The sequence below is a fragment of the Notechis scutatus genome, chromosome 3 (assembly GCF_049901735.1).
Source record: "Notechis scutatus isolate UNSWTSFEM ecotype Mainland chromosome 3, rNotScu1.2, whole genome shotgun sequence".
Classification (NCBI taxonomy): Eukaryota; Metazoa; Chordata; class Lepidosauria; order Squamata; family Elapidae; genus Notechis; species Notechis scutatus.
The window spans coordinates 104390043-104410724 of record NC_142011.1 but is presented as its reverse complement, the minus strand read 5'-3'; the positions used below and the strand labels follow the sequence as shown (position 1 = coordinate 104410724).

The window sequence follows — 20682 nt, the reverse complement described above, 5'->3', positions numbered from 1 at the left end:
CAAAGCTTTCACCTCCTCCCTCTAAAAGTCTTTACTGTCATCCCAGATAAAACCCACCACTCCACACTCCACTCTGGTTGTAGATGGTTTTTTATGTCCATATACTGATCTATGTTAATCTTGGCAAAGTTGAAGTTTAGGAAAATAGGTAAACTAGTTAAGTTTTCTCATGCATACATTCTATTCAATTATCCCTTCATTGAGATGGCCATTAGTAATTTATCCATTTAGAAAATATTAATTGGTCACTAATCTAGCATATAAACTCTGGACACCTAACAACATGGAAAGCAAATTGAAATTATCACAAAATGCTTACCAAGGCACTTCGGACTCAAACCAGTGAAACCACTGAGCTCATCTATTATTCCAGCTCATCATCTGGGGGAAAAGCTAGGTCTTCAAAGCTTTCTGGGAGGTCAAAGGAGTTGGAACCTGATAGATCTCAGGGAGGAGGTGTTACATAGGGCCCAAACTATTGTGTTGTGATAAGGAAGAATGGTATATATTGATTTATAAGCAATATTATAAAGGTTATCTGCAACTATGGCTATGTGAAAAAGTCCAATGGAATTAGCCTGGAAGAGCACAGAAAAGAGACTGCAGTAAATGCATTAAACTGGTGTCATCTGTATACTATTAAAAGTCTCATTGATCTGTTTTACCCTCAGGTTTGCCCAAATGGTGCACTATACTGCAACAATTTTTGAATAAAGGTATCTAAAATCCTCTAACTTAAAAATGTTTTAAAAGTTTGGGTCCTATTACTCCTATGGATTTGCAATTTCTTCGATGTATAGGCAAATTTTATTCATAAAGTTATGGCCACTGTAGAATCTCCTCAATCACAGGATTATGATTTCTGATGCTCCCTTCCAGCTCCCCTGAAGCAAAGTGAATGGGGAAATCAGCAGGAAGTCAATAGTTGTATCCATTTCCATTGGTTTTTTTTTTTTGCCTATCCATGATCATTCTGTTTATTTGTTTAGGTAAATAAATATTAACTTATTGTTGCAGTTCATTTGCTAAAATTATTTTTCTGTTTATGGCAGCAGTCCCCAACCTTTTTGGCACTAGGGACTGGTTTCGTGGAAGACCATTTTTCTATGGACTGGAGGTGGAGAAGAACAGTGAAACACAGATCCCTCATATGTGCAGTTTACAGTAGGGTTCATACTTCTATGAGAATGTAATGCTTCATGATCTGAGGTCAAGCTGAGGTGGTGATGCTAGCACTGGGGAGTGGCTGTAAATATGAAGCTTTGCTTGCTCACCTGCCACTTACCTCCAACTACATGGCCCGGTTCCTAACAGGCTACAGACCAGGGGGTGGGGACCCCTGGTTTATGACATATATATACCCTTCTTACATGCTCTCAGGACATCCAGCACTGGAAATTCTTCTTCTTCTTCTTTTTCTTCAGCGTTAGATCTCATTCTCGCCTTCTCCAGCACTGGAAATATACACTGGAAATATGTGTGTGTGTGGTCAGCCTAAAATTTAATCTTCATTCTGGCCATATCAGACTGCCTCCCTCTCAAAAGATAACCTAACAGATTCCAGGGTGTGTAGGTTTTTCTAGAATAGTCTTCAACGCTAAGTACAAGGTTTATAATATAACTGCATCACATTAAAATATGACTGAATGAAAGAAGACAAAAACATTTTAGAGGTATAGAATGAAAAGAAGAGAATTGAAAGAAATACTAAGCAATCTTTGACATAGCTGTAATTTCTTCTTCTTTTGTGGCTAACTGTAGAAATTATTCTTCAGATAGTTGATAAAATCAGCCTGTCTATGCTGGATTTGTATCATGATCTGTGGCCAAGCAAGTACTTCTAAAATTGATTTTTCTTTTTGGCAACCAATGGTTCAGTCAATAATAATGTTGTTTGAGAAGGATTGAGTCATGAGGGAGATGAACCTTCCTTTCCATTTATTATGTTTGTATTGTCTCAAATTGAAAAGAGTCCTTTCCCACTTCCAAATACGTGCATGACTGTACTGTAAAGTAAAGCTATTCTGCATCCCTGCTTCCAGAAGCACTCTTACAAGCACCTTAGTAGCGGAATTCATGGCATGCTTTCAGCCTGGAAAAGGAAAGCATATTTGGAGGAACTCCTGGCTCCAAACATGACTCTGAAGGAACAAATCATTTGGATTCAAGGAACCCTCTGAGATCCTAAAACCCATAGGGTTGCTCTTGACCCTTCAGAAGCTATACAGAATGCAGCAGAACATTCATATATCACCAGCAAGCTGTGCTAGTTGCTAGAAAACTTCTGGGTGCATTTCAAGATGCTGGTTATCATCTCTATAAAGTTCTTCATGGCATAGGACTAACTATCTGAGAGACTGCCTATTTTCCATGGTTTCTTCCATCCCGTTAGATTGTGCTAGTCCCATTTATCAAATAATGCTGTGTAACAAGACTTGGGAAAGTTCTCTGTTGTGTTGCCTGCTTTCTGGAATATCATCCCCTTATCTGTGCACCTCCCATCTTAATGGTGTTTCAGAAGGCCTTAAAAACCCAGTAGTTCTCCTTGGTCTGGAGCAGATTAGCTGTCGATTCCCTGTGTAAATTTTACATCTTAGCTCTTAAGACTGTCCAGTTGATTTTTAATTTGTCAAAGTCACCAAAAAAAGGAAGAGTTTAGAGCATCCAAAGCCCAGTTGTACTGCTTTTAATTAATTTTTAAAAAATGTTTCCTATTGCTTTGATGTAATCTGAGAATATTTAACATGTTGTCAAGAGGGTTGAACCTTATAGGATAAATACTTAAATAACTCTGATGTAAAGCTAATAATCATGATATGATAATAATCATAAATATGTTTAAATCTTTCTATTGATATTAATGCTTCAATGAGCAATATAAATACAAAGATAAAGCTTCAATTTAAAGGCCTGGAAAAATCCCCACCAGACTTTAAAATCCTTTCCCTCTTCCTTCTCCCACATTATCTCCACACTGCTCATTCAGGGGGATTATATAGAAAGAGTGGGATCAAATGGATTAATAAAATGAATTTACGCACAAAAATCCTCTCCCTTTTCATAAAAATAGTTCTGAGCTTAAATGATTTCCATATATTATTAGTATATACTAACCAAGCAGACAGATTATCAACAATAGAAGTAGCTTGATTAGAACATAATTTTAAGACCACAACATGGTCTAATGTCAAGCCCATGTTTCTTGTATTGCATAATGTTACTCTGAATAAACCAAGCAATCCATGTCTAAGGACTATGAATAGTAAATATTAATAACTTATCACAAGATTATACTTCATGCAGTCTTTAAACAACAAACGTAAAAAATGTAGACGTAATAATAATACAGTAATGCAGTGACAGTTTATGCAATGATAGAATCAAACTACAAAGCAGCATTGAAGATTTTAATATGTCATTCTATAAACCTTTGGAACTCATATTATTAACATTTATGGTATTATTTATAATCATATTATTCAATTTATGAACTGTTTTAAGAATTTAATGACAGTATCTAGAAGAAAGATAGCATGTTTTAGTCATAGAGAAATTAGAAATTTAACAGCGATACAATCTCCATTCCCTCATGTGTATAAAGGTAAAGGTTCCCCTTGCACACACCTGCTAGTCGTTTCCGGCTCTAGGTGGTGCAGAAGAGCCAGCGCTGTTCCAAGATGTTTCCGTGGTCATGTGGCTGGCACAACTAAACGCTGAAGGCACACAGAGCGCTGTTACCTTCCCACCAAAGTGGTCCCTATTTTTCTACTTGCATTTTTACATGCTTTCGAATTGCTAGGTTGGCAGAAGCTGGGACAAGTAATGGGAGCTCACTCCATTACATGGTGCTAGGTATTCAAACCGCCAACTTGCCGACCTTTCTGATCGACCAGCTCAGCGTCTTAGCCACTATTATATCATGTATTATTTATACTATAAATACTATTTATAGTATAAATAAAAAGCCTATCCTCAGTTGACTACACAAGTAAAATGAATTATTAATTTCTTCCTAGCTAAGTCAGTAAGGAGCGTACTATATTCTTCTTAATGATGAATAGACTGAGAAATCTACAAAGCCTGTAAGATTAAACATATTATGTTTTAGGAAAAGATAATCATTCTATAAAGTGGAATAGGAAAAAAAAATATTTCATTGCACTGAAGCCAACACAAGCAGCATTCTAATCCTAAGAAATGGATACTGCTAATGTGGAATGGAGAGTCATGTCAATGCGCAGATGACCATTCAGAGAACGAGTTATAAGGAAATTGATTTTTTCTTGTGACCTCTATGTATTATGTACATGTACAGAAGCCAAGTTAGCTTACCTTGAAGTAACATGTTCAATGCTATTTTGAGAAAATAAGATGATAGTACCAAAATGCTATAGCTTCATCTGCTCTAGATTAGATATCTAAATAGGACTGACTATAAAAGTAGTCCTCAACTTATGGCCATTTGTTCAAAGACATTCAAGATTATGATGGTTACAACCAGTCTGCCATTTGCTGTAAAATTGAATAAAGTTTTCTCTTCAAAGGGAATTTTTTCAATATAGGTTCACTTCTTTCAGTGCTGAAAGGCCAAAGAATGATAAGTAAGCATGAAGCTTCAGTGCTATTTTTCCAGCTATGGATTTAGCAACAAAATCATCAAAATGTCTAGAAATGATAATCTGTTGCTTGGACATGTTGTTCACCTCAGCATAAAAGACTTGTCCAAAAGCCATTTATCTTCAGACAAATGTTTGAAAAAATGTATTTGTCTTCTCCTAAAAGAAGCACTGGTAGCTTGCCATACACCTTGGCAATTGCAATATACATGTCTAAAACTCCTCTGAAATAAAAATGGCATCCAAACTACTTAGCTTCTGACCTTTCTTGTCAGTACTATTACTGGGTAGCTTGGTGATTAACTTCTTTCAAGAAGACTTGAATATGAGAAAATCACATCGAGGATATTTAAAGAGAAAGTTACAACAATACAGAGATACAAATACATCAATCTTGTAATTTCTAATAAATGGTGAAGGTGAAGTCCAGGTTGCTGGTTGACAAATCTCTTCTATTGTGGCCTGCATGGCCCATGCTGCTGAGGTTGCCGCGCTCCTGGTGGAGTGAGCTGTTATGCCATGGGGCACCGGTAGCGAGTTGGAATCATATGACTTAGCAATTGTGGCCCTTAACCATCTATGGTAGAAGAGGAAACTTTGCACCCCAGAGTGTTAGGTTGAAAGGATACAAAGAGGGCCTCTGTTTTCCTAGAGGGTGCCGTGCAATCTAGATGGATGCGTAGAGCCCTTCTTACGTCCAAACGGTGCCATTGGCGTTCGAGTCTGTGAGATGGGTCTGAACAAAAATTTGGGAGCACTAGCTCTAGTGCCCTGTGGAATGCCGAATTGATTTTTGGAATAAACGTTGGATCTAGTCTAAGGATAACTCTGTCTGGATGGAAAATACAGAGATCTATTCGCATAGATAAGGCTGCCAGTTTGGAGATTCTCCTTGCTGATGTAATTGCAATTAAGAAGACAACCTTATAAGTTAATAAGCAGAGAGTCATGGTCCTTAGAAGTTTGAAAGGACCCGTAGTAAGTGCAGTTAACACCTTGTTGAGATCCCAAGTCGGATAATGGTGTACAACAGGAGGCCTCAAATTCCTAGCACCACGGAGGAAGCTGCGAATGCAAGGATGATGGGAAATGGAAGTGAGATCCCCCCAAGAGATGACTGAAGCTAGTGCTGCCACTTGTCTCCGGAGGGTATTTGGTGATAGACCCTTGTCCAGGCCCTCCTGCAAAAAGTTCAATAGCTGTCCTACTGATGGGGAAGTGGGGTTGACCTGAGACCTCATGCACCAACGACAGAAGATGGATCAGGTGGCATCATAGATATGGTTCATCGAAGGACGTCTGGCCGCCTGTATTGTGTGAATGACCTGATTAGAAATGTGTTTGCCTCTCAGATGTCGCCGCTCAATTTCCATAAGGCTAGGTTGAGCCATTGCGGGTCTGGGTGTAGAACTGGACCTTGAGAGAGCAAGACGACCATGGCGGTTCCAACGACAGGTCCCTTAGCTCCGCAAACCATGTTTGTCGTGGCCAGTAAGGGCCCACCAGCAACAATTCTGCCCTCTCCTCCAGAAGCTTCTGGATCAATTTGGGAATCACGAGGAGAGGAGGAAACGGATAAAGCAGACCGGGAGGCCAGCGACATCGGAGGACATTGGTGTCCTCTGTTCCTTGCAATGGGTATCGCGAAATGAACCGCGGTAGTTGGGCATTGAGGGGGGAGGCAAACAGGTCGATAACTGGTTGGCCCAATCTCTGGACTGCCTCTTGAAAAATCTTTGGATCCAGGTGCCACTCAGATTGGTCGATCGTGGCCCTGCTGAGCCAGTCTGCCTGGGCTTTCGCTAGTCCCGATATGTGTTCCGCTTTGAGGGAGAGTAGATTGTGCTTGGCCCACAAGAACAATCTTTCTGACTCCTTCATTAGCTGACTGGAATGAGTGCCCTCTGTTTGTTTATATGGGCCTTTGTAGTTATGTTGTCTGTCAAGACGAGGACGTGTTTGTATTGAAGCTGCGGAAGAAATTTGCGGAGGGCCAGGTGAATGGCCCTCAGCTCTAACCAGTTGATGTTGTTCAATTTCTCTGGGCCAGTCCAAAGTCCTTGTGCTGTGTGTGAATGGTAGTGGGCTCCCCATCCCACTAGACTGGCGTCTGTGGTGATTATTGATCTGTGTGGATCCTTGAAGGGACAACCCCTGTTGAGGCATAGGGCGTGTCCATCACAGAGATCTGAGGATGGTCAGTGGAACTATGACACGAACCTTGGCGTTGTCTCTCCCAGAGCATTGGTACGGCAACAGGAACCACTGTAGGGTTCTAGCATCTTCCCTAGTAATTTGGATAGGAGAGCTAGTTGTACCCTTTTAAGGGTTCTGATCTCCTGAGCCAGTTCCCGGATACTTTTCTGCCTGTCTGGGAAGAGGAAAACCATGCCTTCCTTGGTATCAATAATGGTGCCTTGGTGAATTAATTTGGTAGAAGGTGATAATGGCTTTTTGATCAATTTATAGAGAAGCCATGCTGTTGAAGGGTCATTAGTGTAATGTGAGTGTCCGTGTTGGCATGTTGGATGGATGACGCCAGTAACAAAATGTCATCCAAATAACATTGGAGACGGATGGGTCTGTCTCTAAGGGATGCGGCCAGGACAGCCAAGACTTTGGTGAAGGTTCTAGGAGCTGATGCTAGGCCAAATGGGAGGGTGTTGTACTCATAATGTACACTGTTATAACAAAACCGCAGAAATTTAGTATGGGAAGATCTAATTGGAACGTGTAAATAAGTCTCCGTGAGGTCTATGGATGTAAGTACATCGCCTCTTCTGATGCTAAGTAAGATGGATTGGAGGGTGGTCATTTTAAATTTCTGATATACTAGGAATTGGTTTAGGCATTTTAGGTCCAGAATTGCCCTCCATCCCCCCGAACTTTTTGGGACCACGAAGAGGTGCAAATAAAAGCCATGACCCTCTTGGTCAGGTGGAACAGGTTGGATGGCCCGGATCTCCAATAAATGTGTTATAACTGTTTGCATGAGAGATCTTTTTCCGGGGTCCCTGGAAAGTGGACACCTCATAAAAAAATTCGGGGGTGGGAGGGCAGAGCTGGTGTCGCGGTGGTACAGCATGCGATCTTTAAGCTCTAAGATCGCTGCTGGTATCTCCACTGCAGGACGGTCCCAACAGACCTAAACCATCCCGCAGAGATGGTGACAGAGGAGGCCACATCCTGTTGATCCCAGGGACATCGTAAAGTCCCTGGTAGATCCAGGAGAAGCCCTTTTTTCCCGTGATGGAGAGGCAGCCATTAAAGCTGCTGAAGCTGGGACAGCTCCGGAACGGAAGAAAGCTGGAAAGAAAGTGTGTCAGTTTGGTGAGATAATTTTCTACTTATTTTTTTTCTGGAGAGAACACCCTAAAAGACTAAAAATTAAATTTAAAAGTGAAGATAAAAGTGCTTAAGCGGCGAGATTAAGCACAAATTAAACCTGTAGGTTTTTTCTTTCTTTTTATTGGAACTTTAGATTTTGTTAAAACTTTTCAACTGGACTGGTCTTTCCTTTTTAATTTTAATTTTTTCCTTTCAAAATAACCCTTTGGGGGGAAAATTTTCTCTTGTTTTTTCTTTTTAATAATTTTAGATTCTTTTTATTTTTTCTATTACTGGTTTTAATACTAGAGGGGAAGGGAAAGGAAAGAGAAATAAGAAGTGCTGCCACCTGGAGGCTTGGATACATTGTTTTCCTTTCTCTCTTTCTTGTTGATACATTTGGTGTTACATTCAAGGACTCTGTGCTTTTCATTGAAAAGATAGTGGGAAGAGCATATAGATTGTTTGCAGGTGCTCTTCTGTGGAACTACTGATAGCTGGAGTCTGGATTTGAAATTGAAGAAAGAAGATTGAAGTGACCTTGTAAAGAGAACTGGAAATTTTTGTTTTTTGATTTAGTAAAGAGCCTCAAACATATAGTGGCAGTGTTTTGCTTATTGACAAAATTGCATTTTCTCTTTCCTTTTTTTTCCTATTCCCCCCCAGTTGGATTTTTATATTTGGATTTGAGGCCTTTGATGCCTCTCCCTCCTTCCTTTGTTTTACCTTTTTAGCAAGGGGAATATATAGATTCCTGTCCTTTTAATTTTTTCCCTATTTTTTTTTATCTTTTCATCCTTTTTCCATTTTATATTTTTCCCTTTTGTTCCCTACATAATTGGAACCAATTGGATTAAGGTATTCAAGTGCCTGAAGATTTTTTCCCTTCCTTTTTTTATTTTTATCTTTTGTTTTTATTTATTTATTTATTACTGGGGTGGCAATTGGCTGCTCTTGCTTTTTCGTTTCAATTTTTCTATTAAGTACTCTAAGATGAGCAAAAAGATACCAGCCTCAGCTTCTTCAATCCCGACTTCTTCTTCCTCACCATCTGGAGGACAACAATCAATACAGGTGGTGTTACAACAAGAGAAGGAGAAAGAAGTGACACTGCAGATGATTATGCAAGGAATTCAAAAGATACAAGTAAAAACAGATAATATTGAAAAGAGAACAGAGAATATTGAGCAAAGAACAGAAAAGACAGATGAGAAAATTGAAAATATTCAACAGTTGATGATGCAATACGAGGACAGAATTAAGAAAATTGAAGAACAAGATGTACAAAGAGATAAGAAGATTGGAGATATGGATATCTGATTGAGTGAAGTGGAAAGAGATAAGGGCAGATCTCTGCAATCATTGGGATGGGAAATTGATAGATCAGAATTCTATCTTAGATTTCAAAATATAGAAGAAGAAAATGGTGAAAATCTTGCTGAAACAATGACAGAAATCCTGGCAGAAGCATTAGAGGTAACTAAAGAGAAGATGATGGATGGAATGGACGAGGTTTTTCATGTCTATACAAGATATGCGATGAGAAATAAACTGCCAAGAGAAGTTCATATCAGATTTACTAAGAAAATAATTAAATCACAAATACTGCAGGCAGCAAGAGAAAAACACTAAAGTACAAAGATAAAGAAATAGTGGTACTGAAACAGGTACCGAGAAGAGTGAGAGAGATAAAAAGAGAATATTTATTCTTGACCAAAGAGTTACTTAAGAGAGGAATAAATTACAGATGGCTGATACCCGAAAGTCTCATGTTTACCTGGCAGGAACAAAGATACAAAATTGATACAGTTGAAAAAGCTGAGTTATTCTATCTGGAATATTTTAGAGGAAGGGAGGAAGATACAAGAAAAGAAGAGTCGTTAATTGAATTTCAAGAGGAATGTACAGCAGTAATTGAAAAAGAAGAAGGAGCTGTAGGTGGTGTACCCAGAGAACAACGAGAACCAAGATCTACTAGAGCAATAAATCCTTCTTATAAAGTCTAAAATGGATGAGAAAAAACTGATTACAATTAATATAAATGGGCTTAATTCAGCTATTAAAAGAAGAAAAGTATTTCATAAATTAGAGAAATTAAAATTTGATATAATCTGCCTACAAGAAGTACATATTAAAAAACAACATGATTATATATTGAAACAACAAAAATTAGGGAAATTATTTACAGCGTTGACACACTGTAAAAAGAGAGGAGTGGTGTTATACATTAGAGATACAATCCCTGCGGAATCAATATATACATATGATGATGGAAGGATTTTGATGGTGGAGATAACGGACAATAATTTAAAGACACTTTTAATAGGAATTTATGCCCCAAATGATAATCAAGAAGATTTTTACAGGAAATTACATAAGAAAATAATTGAACTGGACTATGCTAATATCTGTCTGATGGGAGATTTTAATGGAATAATAAATGACAAATTGGATTATAAAACACAAAAAAACAGCAAAGAAAACTAGAAAGACATTGCCAAAATCCTTCTTTCGAATGGTAGATGAGATAAACTTTAAAAGATGCATGGAGAGAGAGAAATGCGCAAAATAAACAATATACCTTTTATTCAAATAGACATGCATCATGGTCTAGAATAGATATGATATGGAAGTCAACAGAATTGCTTTCTAACATACAAGACATTGAAATAGAAGCAAGTACCTGGGCAGATCACAACCCAATAACACTTGTATGGAAAGGACAAAAAAGGAGATCTAGATGGAGTTTAAATAATACGATATTAAAGGGAAAAGACGATATTATAAATAATACGATATTAAAGGGAAAAATTGAGAGAGAATTGACTTTTTTCTTTAAATAAAATACAAAAGAGGATACATCATTACAGAACCTCTGGGACACGATGAAGGCTTATACAAGAGGTTTGATAATGGACTATACAAGGAAAAGAAATATAAAACAGAAAAAAATCTTTAAAACATTGGAAGATGACTACAAGAAGTTGGAAAAAGAACTATAGAAATTTCCACAAAAAAAGGACATTAAAATTAAAATGGACATAACTAAACATAAAATGGGGCTAATGGAAAAAGAAGAAATAGCACAAAAAATTAAAAATGTTAAGCAAAACTATTTTGAAGATGCAGACAAACCAGGCAGATGGCTAGCATATAAATTGAGAAAGGAAAGAGACTCGAGAAGAATAAATCAATTGATAAATGAACAAGGACATGTGGAAATGCGGAGAAGAAAAAAATTATTCAAGATTACTATGGGAAACTGTACCATCAAGAGAATGTTCAGGAAGAAAGAATTCAACAATACTTACAGGAAGCAAATTTGCCCCAGATACCCAAAGATATTGAAACAATGTTAGAAAGTAACATAACAATGATGGAATTAACAGAAGCTTTAAAAAAGCAAAACACTGGGAAAGCACTAGGTCTGGATGGTTTGCCAGTGGAATTTTATAACACATTCCAGGAAACATTGAATCTTTACTTATTAGAAATTATGAATGAAGTTATGACAAAGAAGAGAATACCCAAAACATGGTCAGAAGCATATATCACACTTGTACCGAAGAAGGACACAGATCCACAGCAAGTTAAAAATTATAGACCTATATCACCATTAAATTCAGATTATAAAATTTTTGCTTCAATTCTGGCAGAAAGACTGAAAAGATACTTAAATGTCCGACATCCCCCTCTCCAGAGGGTCCACCTCTGACAAGCCCTGGTCTATGGTGTGGACTGACCCCTCTTCCATTTGATCCATTGGATCCAATCTGTCTCCCAGTTCCTGTGGACCCTGTGGAACCATGTCTGTAGGAATAGAGAGTTCTACCCGGAGGGGGTACCTGATGGAAATGTTGATCCATGAAGCCTAGAGACCGTTCTGAGAGGGACCCGCAGTCCGAAGCTATGAATGGTCGTCTTGTCCGAATCGCCTGCTGGACGCCTGCTGTTATGCCCTTTTGTTGGTGGAGATTTCCTCTAGGAGTTGCTCTTCCTGGCGAAGGCCAGCTGCAGTAGGTGTATATGTTGCCTCTGGAGCCCTTCTTGGAGGAGGTACATTGGATGGGGCCTCCTGGGGGGCCTGTGCAGCTATGCTGCACCTTCTGGACAAGTCCAGAGGCGTGGGCAGAGGGCTTGTGACCTGAGTGGTGTTAGACAGAATTTGTGATGATGATTTCTCTGGCACGCTTTTCGGCTTGTTTTTCTAAGGCTTGATGGCGTCTGCGTGCATCCTTCTCGGCCGCCTTTGTTGGCTTTTTGGGCTCCGTGGACTTATCCCGGGCCTTAGAAGCTGCTCTAGATCTGGAACTGTAGTTGCCTGCCATGATAGTTTATTTATCCGGCTCACTAATTAAAGAGGCTGTGAATTATGGTGGCTGACACACCTAGGGGCCTGCTCCCTTAAGGGACAGGGGATCCTTGGTATAGTTAGTCCCCCTTTAGTTTTTAATTATTATTTTTTAATTATGGTTTATAGGAATTTAGAAACGAATTTTATATTTTGAGAAGATAATGATCCTTCCTTCAATTTGGTTCTGGAATGAGTAACTTTGCAATTGATCAATGAGAATGTTTAAGAAGGAAATTTGAATTTAGGCCAGTTCTGGAAAAAAACCTTCAAAATGAATTCCAATTTAGGAGCAGAACACCCCCTCAGACCAATCTCCTACAATAAAAGCAGAAAGGCCTGCAACTGGTAACCTGCACAGACGTTTAAGGCCTATTGCACACAGTTGAGCTGCTAAATAGTATCTGTGGGGTTGAGCCAGAAGTCTAAGTTCACTACTACCCAGAGAACTGGGAGTATGGAAACCTGTCCCCAGGAAGGGAAACCTAGAAGGGAAAAATCCTCCCACAGCCAAAGGTCACAATCTGTGAATTTTTTTTGCCACGCGGCTGGCTTAAAATGGCAGCCACCTCGTGGCACAATGTCAAAAGAGCAGCTATCACTGCCTGATCTGCTGCAGGCAAAACCGCTCAGCGGGGAGGGTACGGAGCCTAATTCTCTCCCCTCGAAGGTGTTCTGCGGGGGGAAGCCTCAGATACTGTCTGTGCGCTCGATGTTGAGAGCTGCACCAGACATTTAGAGGCTTTTGCCTCAGGATGATCGGAAGGGAAACGATTGGAGAGATAAGCCTCTGTTGTTTTGAGGACACAGCCTCCACTGCGCTCGAGCGCATGCTCTAGCGAGCGATCTGATAAGGTCCAATGGCCAGATGGTCTAAGGAAGGCCGTCGGAAGCTACAGAGTAATAAAACGGGAGATAAATCACCAAACCTGGGTCTGCAATTTCAACGAATTATCCTAGCTCTATTCCAGCCAAAGAAACCACAACCTGATTCTAGGAAGGCTGAGCTAAAACTGGGGACGCTAAGGAGGAGTCTCATGGAGGAAGAGGAGCATCCTCAAAATTAAGCCCAGCCTACCTAAGAAGAGACTGAAGCACCTCCCATTACCGGATGCTCTGAACAGCTCAGGGGAGAACTTGCAGATCATTTGCATTTTCAGGTATCAGACTAGTGGCATCTATATATCGTAGCATAATTATTGATATTTCTTAATCCAATATTAAAACATGGCCTTCTTCTAATCCATCTTCCTTCCACATATATTCAGACATATACTGTCTGATTATTCAGAGTTTCACTAAGTGGCAGCACCTAGACAATTTTGGTTGATCTGGGAAACTAAGGAGAGTCAATTTTGGAGAGTCAATATTTGAATGGGAAAGCATCTAAGAATTCAAGAATTATTATTGACAAAATTGGGAAGTAAAATCCATAAAGAAATGAATGAAAATGACTTCTGTAGTTCTTGGAAAAATAACCGCATTGATGCAGTCACAAGGTCTTGAATTCTTTATCTTGCTTATGATGAATTGTGCCGCTATAATTTAAGGAACAGCAGTTGAGAGATCCAGAGGGCATTGGTTTTCATTCTCGTTTATCAATTAATTTCTAGGGTTACAGTAATGATTTCAGACAAGGATCTCAGACACCAATCTTGTGCAGCCTTATTTCCCATCCAGTGAACTTATTGTGTCATTGAATTTGGAACCCAAAAGAACCAGTAACCCAGAGTTTGAATGGGATGCTGAATCACTGCTGAACATAATGTTCTCTTCAGACTTTACTTTTTATCCCCCATTTACCTTTCTATTGGTAAGAATTTATAAAGCAATCTAAACTCTTACATACCATAGGATATTTGTGTGAAACCATATATTTATATCTACGTTGTTTTCAAAGTGTTATTCCAAATAAATTATTTTTAAAAAATTTGGGACAGTCATTTATTTTAAAGAAGTTTAAATCGTCTTAGTTTTCAGCATAATACTTGCACACAACCACCTATCAGGAAATGGCCTATGGCTTAAGGATTTAGGTAATTAGATTAGACAAATTATCTTTTTCAACACAAAGCAAGGCTTCCCTCCCCAAAACAATCCTTTGTGCATCCTCCATTTTCCAAGCAATCACCACCTCTTTTAAAATGTATTGTCAAAGGTAATAATTAACACGCAAAGAGGTGGACTTTTTCCTATTATTTAAGGGCAGGAAGGACTGGCCATACTGTCACTGTGATTCAATAATACTATGTGGCAATTTCAAAAGCTTCTGACTAAGAGGGAAAATAATCTTAAGGTTACAACTAGTTTCTCAGCTTGGCATAATAGCTTAAAACTGGATCATAAAAGAGCATCCCAAACCAGAATTTGGGAAAATATTTGCAGCTTTAAGATTGTATACAATACCTTCAACTGCAATTGATAGATGATACTACAAATTTCTGTTAAAAAAAAAAAAAAAGACTGCTCCTGACATTCTCAAATTGTGGATTAACCCTATTATCTTTTACGTTGGCCATTATATGAAAGTAAATAAGTGAATTATGTCTGAAATAAATATTCTTTTATTTAATTTTAATGAAAGTGGGTCACAAAATATAACCTTATTTGCATTAGCTTCATCTTAATAATGTAGAAGTTAAAAGGCAGTAGGTGTAGGATCAGTATTAAATGGAAATAGTAATGGTATTTCTGATACAGCTAGATTAAAGGTTTTGGGACTATTGTTGATGTCCCCATTTACTTTAGGATTAATTCTTTGGATTTAAATAAATTCCAAAGCTGCAGAGAGAATTACAGTGGGAACATGGAATGTAAAAAACACAAAAGTCAGTAAGCTTAATACAGTGAATGATGAAATGAATTGACCACACTGTCAACTGAGATGGACATGGACTGGAATGAGGTAATTTTCTGTAGAAAGATCACACCTTTTATTATATAGGACACTGTTACAGCTAGGAAGAATATAACAAAAACTATTTGGTTACAATGTATACTATATCACAATACTATTTGTGATCAAATAGTATCAATTAGACTATGTGGACAACTATGTTTAATATGACAGGTATCCAGGTTTATGTTCCAATCATTAAATTGGGAACTGAGGAATGGAAAAAAGTTGTTAACAATGAAGGTGAAAAGCAACTGCCACAGATCAAGAAGCACAAGAAAGCAAACTGGATGTCAGAATAAACCAATTAATTTGCTAAGAAGACAAAAGTCAAGACAACAAAGATCAACATTTCAAGAAAGAATTTAGCAAACAATTACACAAAGTTGTTTAAAAAGATAATCAGTATTACACCAATATCTGTAAAGATATTGAAGATGAAACAGACACAAAAAACCAAGTAAAGTCTTCGTTCATTTTGAATGAAGTCAATGAAGTGACTTTGAAAAAAATATTCAGGTGCCTGATTGCATTTATACCTGACGAAATCAAAATCTTGCAGTAATGATTTCCTCTGTAACACTCCATACAAGTGAAAGCTGAACTTTGAAGAAATAGAATAGAATATTAAAGTTTTTGAATTTTAGTGTTGGAGAAGACTCCTGACAATACCACTGATAATGAACAAAACAAAATAAATGTATTATTGAATAAATTATCCCAGAACTCTTGCTCAGGGTACAAATAACCAAGATCAAATCATCATATTTCAGGCACATTTTGCAAAGAGTTAGCTCATGGGAAAGGTCTAAATGCTATGAAAGGTGGAAAGAAAGAAAAGAGAATTTTCAGCAGCAAGTGGATGGACTTAATTACGATAGCAATAAGTATGCCATTGGAAGACCTGAAGAACCAAGATGAGGGCACACCTTCCTAAAGGAAATCAATCAATATGGTCACTAAGAGTTGACAGCATTTGATGGCATCTAATCTATCAATAGATAAAAGATTTTAACTGTATTTTATATTTTTGTGATATCAATAGATCTAATTTCCTATAGCTACACATATTTAATAACTATTGAAACTTAAAATCTCAAGAATAAATTTTACTTATGCAACATTACCTGGAAATAGATACAGTTTACGTTGTCCGCCCAATAAATCAGAGCACTTGGTTTTACTTTTCATCTCTTTCCTAAGCATGTAACTAAAAATACTTCTTTGTGGCTTTTCAGCAATCACTTAAATGTTTCCAAATCTGTTGATGATAACTAAACCATATTCATAAACCTAAATAAAATATTTGTTGAAGATTGCACAATTTATTTGCACTTATGAGCTGTTTTGACCACTAGGAAATAATAAGGTAAGGACTTGTCTGTGTTTCATCTGGCCTATTATTATTATTATTGAATTTCTGTGTTTAAGAGACAAAAGGGAACCTCCCATCTCTTTTCCTCTTATACTTCTCTCTTTAAAATTATATTTACTATAATGTATAGTCACTGAGTGATTGTTGGGTAAACCCAGACTCTGAATATAAGAAAACAATATTTTGAACATTTTTCTTTTTGAATGAAGCATGCTACTACTTATGTATTCAGTATTCTTTCAGCATTCTTTATATGTTCAGGATTACAGTTGCTAACAAGGGCTACTGATGAATGTTAGGTATACATCCACTAGAAATCTGCCTTCTGTTCCATATTAGCATAAACATGTTGCCTGCAATTATAGAATAGTTCTTCTGCAGCAGCTTTAGGCCTCATAAGTGAAGAAAGGTTATTTTAAACAAACTTTCCATTCTGTTTTCTATTTATTGTTTTCATTCATTCATTCATTTTCATATTAGCTTTGCACTTTTGTTTTCAATCTACATAGTGATATGCTGTCACACACAAAAGAACAGGTCCACATGTTAAGTTCCAATTAAACTAATTTATTGCTCATGCTTATGGGCAGGAACCTAGCCAACGAAAGTCAGGACTATTTTGGCCACAAGATAATGGAATTCAAGAGGGTTGGATTTAGACCACTTGTAGGGATGATTCATCTGTTGACTCCATCTCAGCCTCTGCCACCTCTTCTCCTACATCTGTTGTGCTATTTCATAGCAGCCAGTGCTTTCACCAATCAAACCTTTTGACTTGTTCCTCAAAAATTCTTCTATTCCAATTCACTATTATTTCAACTCATTCCAGAAAAGAAAAGTGCTGCTTACTTTTTTCTGTCTGCTCATGTAAGAGTACATTTTTCAATCTGCTTTTTTCATCACCAAAATAAAGAAGCAGTCACTTTCCATGTCTCCCCCACATTAATACACTAATAGGAAAGTAGAATTCTGAATGGACCAGTGTGAGAAGAAAACAGTTAAATAATCCTTTCCTTGTCACTACTGTTTTCAAACCATATCACTTTAAAAAAATGTTCTGTATGAAGTCTAGTATAATTCTGGTAAGAAATAAGGTAATAAATAATCTTGTTAAACCACTAAAAGGCATGAAATAATTAACACAAAATAATAAAAGAATATTGCAAATACCTAAATGGTGTAACCAAAAATGATCTATTGTAATTTTTTTTACTCCAAAATATACAAGGTGAACACAGTCATCGTAGCTCCAGCTCATACCTGGCTATTAACATCAGCAGTGTGTTGGAGAAGTACTGTAGCAAGTTCTTTATGTCCTCTATCACATGCCCAATGCAGCAAAGCTCTACCCTAAAATATCAAGCAAAGGAGGAAAAAAGATAATTAAAATTTGGTAGTAGATCACGTATCAACATTATACCAATAAATTCATGCTAATAGCACAACTTTTTTTTTTTTACTGAAATGTCTGTATAAATCAGAATTATATTACCAACATCAGCCTGAAATGATCCCTTGAAAGTTATAAGCAGGACCAGAAACCAATTGCCATCACATTCATCCTATTCAGCAAAATGAATTATTAGGGGGTTTGCAATATACTGAAAATTAGCAAATTTGAAGAAAAATGTTATATCATACCAGTAGCTGAGATATATATTTGCAATTTTGATTGTTTCACTTTGTTTCCTTTTTTCCAAACTATGATGAAAAAAGCCAAATCTGAAATATATAAGGACACCTATGGTGACATTTATTAATCCTATTCTATATAGTAGAAAAGAGAAGTACTCTACGCTACCCATTATGCTTCATTTTATTCATCAGCTACTGCCAAAATTCCTTCTTGACAATTCTGTTATATTGCATTGATCAAGGAGGATGGACAAAAAAAAAAATCTCCCCCTTCCATGATCTCACTGCAAATCAGCTAGCTGTGGGAAACAAGTAATCCTCAAGAATCAGGGGACTATGAAACCCTTTTGAAAACCTTCTTTGTGATATTTATTAACTTATCACTGTAAAATAACTTCCAAACACAGGATACAAGGGGCTTTGACTACTATCTCCAGCCTCACTCACAATATAAACTGTATCAATATCACGTTTAACACACACTAAACGAATTTAACAGTAACTGTAGTTCTTCAGATGATCCTCTGTGATAGTACATACATGGTTTATGTGCCTGTGTAGAAACTCAGTTGGAACATTCCAGAGCTCTGCATTTTTATCAGGACTCTAACCTATATAAAACAGGCCTATAAGAAGACACAACTCCCTCTTCACTATCAATGCCTATGTTGGCCACTTGATTTGCTTATTATCTTCTTCTGGGCTTGGATGCTGGGTTTAGTACACTTCTTATACTTATGAGCACAGTTTCTAGTCAGTTTTCTAATAGGGCAATTAGATGACAAAGTTTCAAGCTCAATTATCAGTCGTGTGTTGAAGAATCTCACTAAAAAAGAGTAAAGTTCAAGCTTCCTAAGAGAGTTAGCGTTTTGCAGCAACAATGGACTTTCTACTTGGCATAACTGACAAATGGGAGTAGGATAGACTGAATTGTTAGGTTTCTATGCTATTTGCAATAGTAAAGGCCTGCTCCCAAAATAACATTTATAAACTATCAATGAACTACTGCAATAATCTTGCTTTGTGGAGGAGAGCTGAAGATGGCATTGATGAGCAGACAAGATAATCCATTTGCTCTATGTCTCATTTTATTTCATTTGCTTTATTCACAATTTATTTTATTTTACTTTACTAGCAGATTTTTACTATCTTTACCCTTAAGCCACCTGAACATCTTGGAATTTAACTCAAATCTCTTGAAAGAGACTAAATTAAGTTGTATCTCTCATTGACAGAGCAAACTTTTCAGATGTCAGACATGAAAATGATGATGTGAAACTTTAGACATACCCTTTAGTAATATTACAAGATATGCAAAAATGGAGAGCTAGAACAGTGTGGTAATTAAGGTGTGGATCAGCACAATGGAGACATCAACTGAAAGCCATAGCATCTTACTGCGTGGTTTTTTACTCTATGGGCTGCTCATTTTCTCTCTCAGCCCAATATGCCTCACAAGTTTATTTTGTGGGGAAGATATGTGTTATATATGAACCCTTCTAACAATACAAATTACCACAACTTTACACATTTTTGGTTTTAAAAAAAATCTTTAAATTTGAGCCTGTGGACACCACCTAAAAATCTTCAGTTTAGCATCCACATTGACAACACTTGGCATATGTTATCCATTTGATAATTGTCTATTTTAAATGAATTTCTGAACTGCTTCCCAATATTACTTTCATATTGCAGCTCTGATATATAGATATTTAGAAATATCTAAATTTCTGCAATTTCTATTCATCACTGCATTAAAATGTTTTAACTTATTAAATTTCTCTTGACAGACTGCATTTAAAGGCAAAGGGCCAAAGTTAGGGGGAAAGGTACAGTACTCTAATTTTCATAGTAATTAATTATCACATAGCTTAGTTTATGCTTTTGCTTCCTCTCATAGCTGCATCTATGGCCTGGGAAAAAGTTAATGGTTTGTGCAGTTTTAAATATGCTAGGACATATTGATATCATTAAAAAATTAACTGTATAACCACCCAGAGTTGCTCTGTGAGTAAGATGGGTTTCTAAATCTGATAAATGAATGAATGAATTTTAAAATAGGGGTTAATATTTTTAAGAACCATCTCAGATTTAATTTGACCATGCTATCATTTATCCTTAGAATTACATTCTCTAATATTCTTCATGAAATAAAAATAAAGCAGATCATATGGTCTTTCTGGATAGTTCAGCCTTTTCAATTCTGGAACTTATAAAGAAGTGTCTGGTTAAATTTAGCTCCAGTTCATTACAGAACTCCAGTTTATAAACAAGCAATATATTTCTCTACCCATCAAAAATAGCATAGCATTTACACTATTCAAAAGAATATCAGACTATTATTTCTGAGTAGGAAAATGTTGCTTCTGATATCATGCATTAAGCTTTTCAACAACCTTTTCACCCAATATTTTACAGCAACCTATTTTAATTATAGTAATTTACTGTATCTTGAATTAAATACATTTTGGCAATGATTCTT

The 20682-nt window shown here is 37.1% G+C and overlaps 1 protein-coding gene across 1 annotated transcript in view; it reads right to left on the bottom strand.

The window, feature by feature from the left end:
• The window catches only part of ACBD6 (acyl-CoA binding domain containing 6), a 128783-nt gene that overhangs the window by 48184 nt on the left and 59917 nt on the right, over positions 1 to 20682 (bottom strand). Inside the window, exon 6 of the mRNA XM_026669234.2 lies at positions 17826 to 17915. Within this exon, the coding sequence (XP_026525019.1) occupies positions 17826 to 17915 (90 nt within the window). The remainder of the gene's footprint in view (positions 1 to 17825; positions 17916 to 20682) is intronic.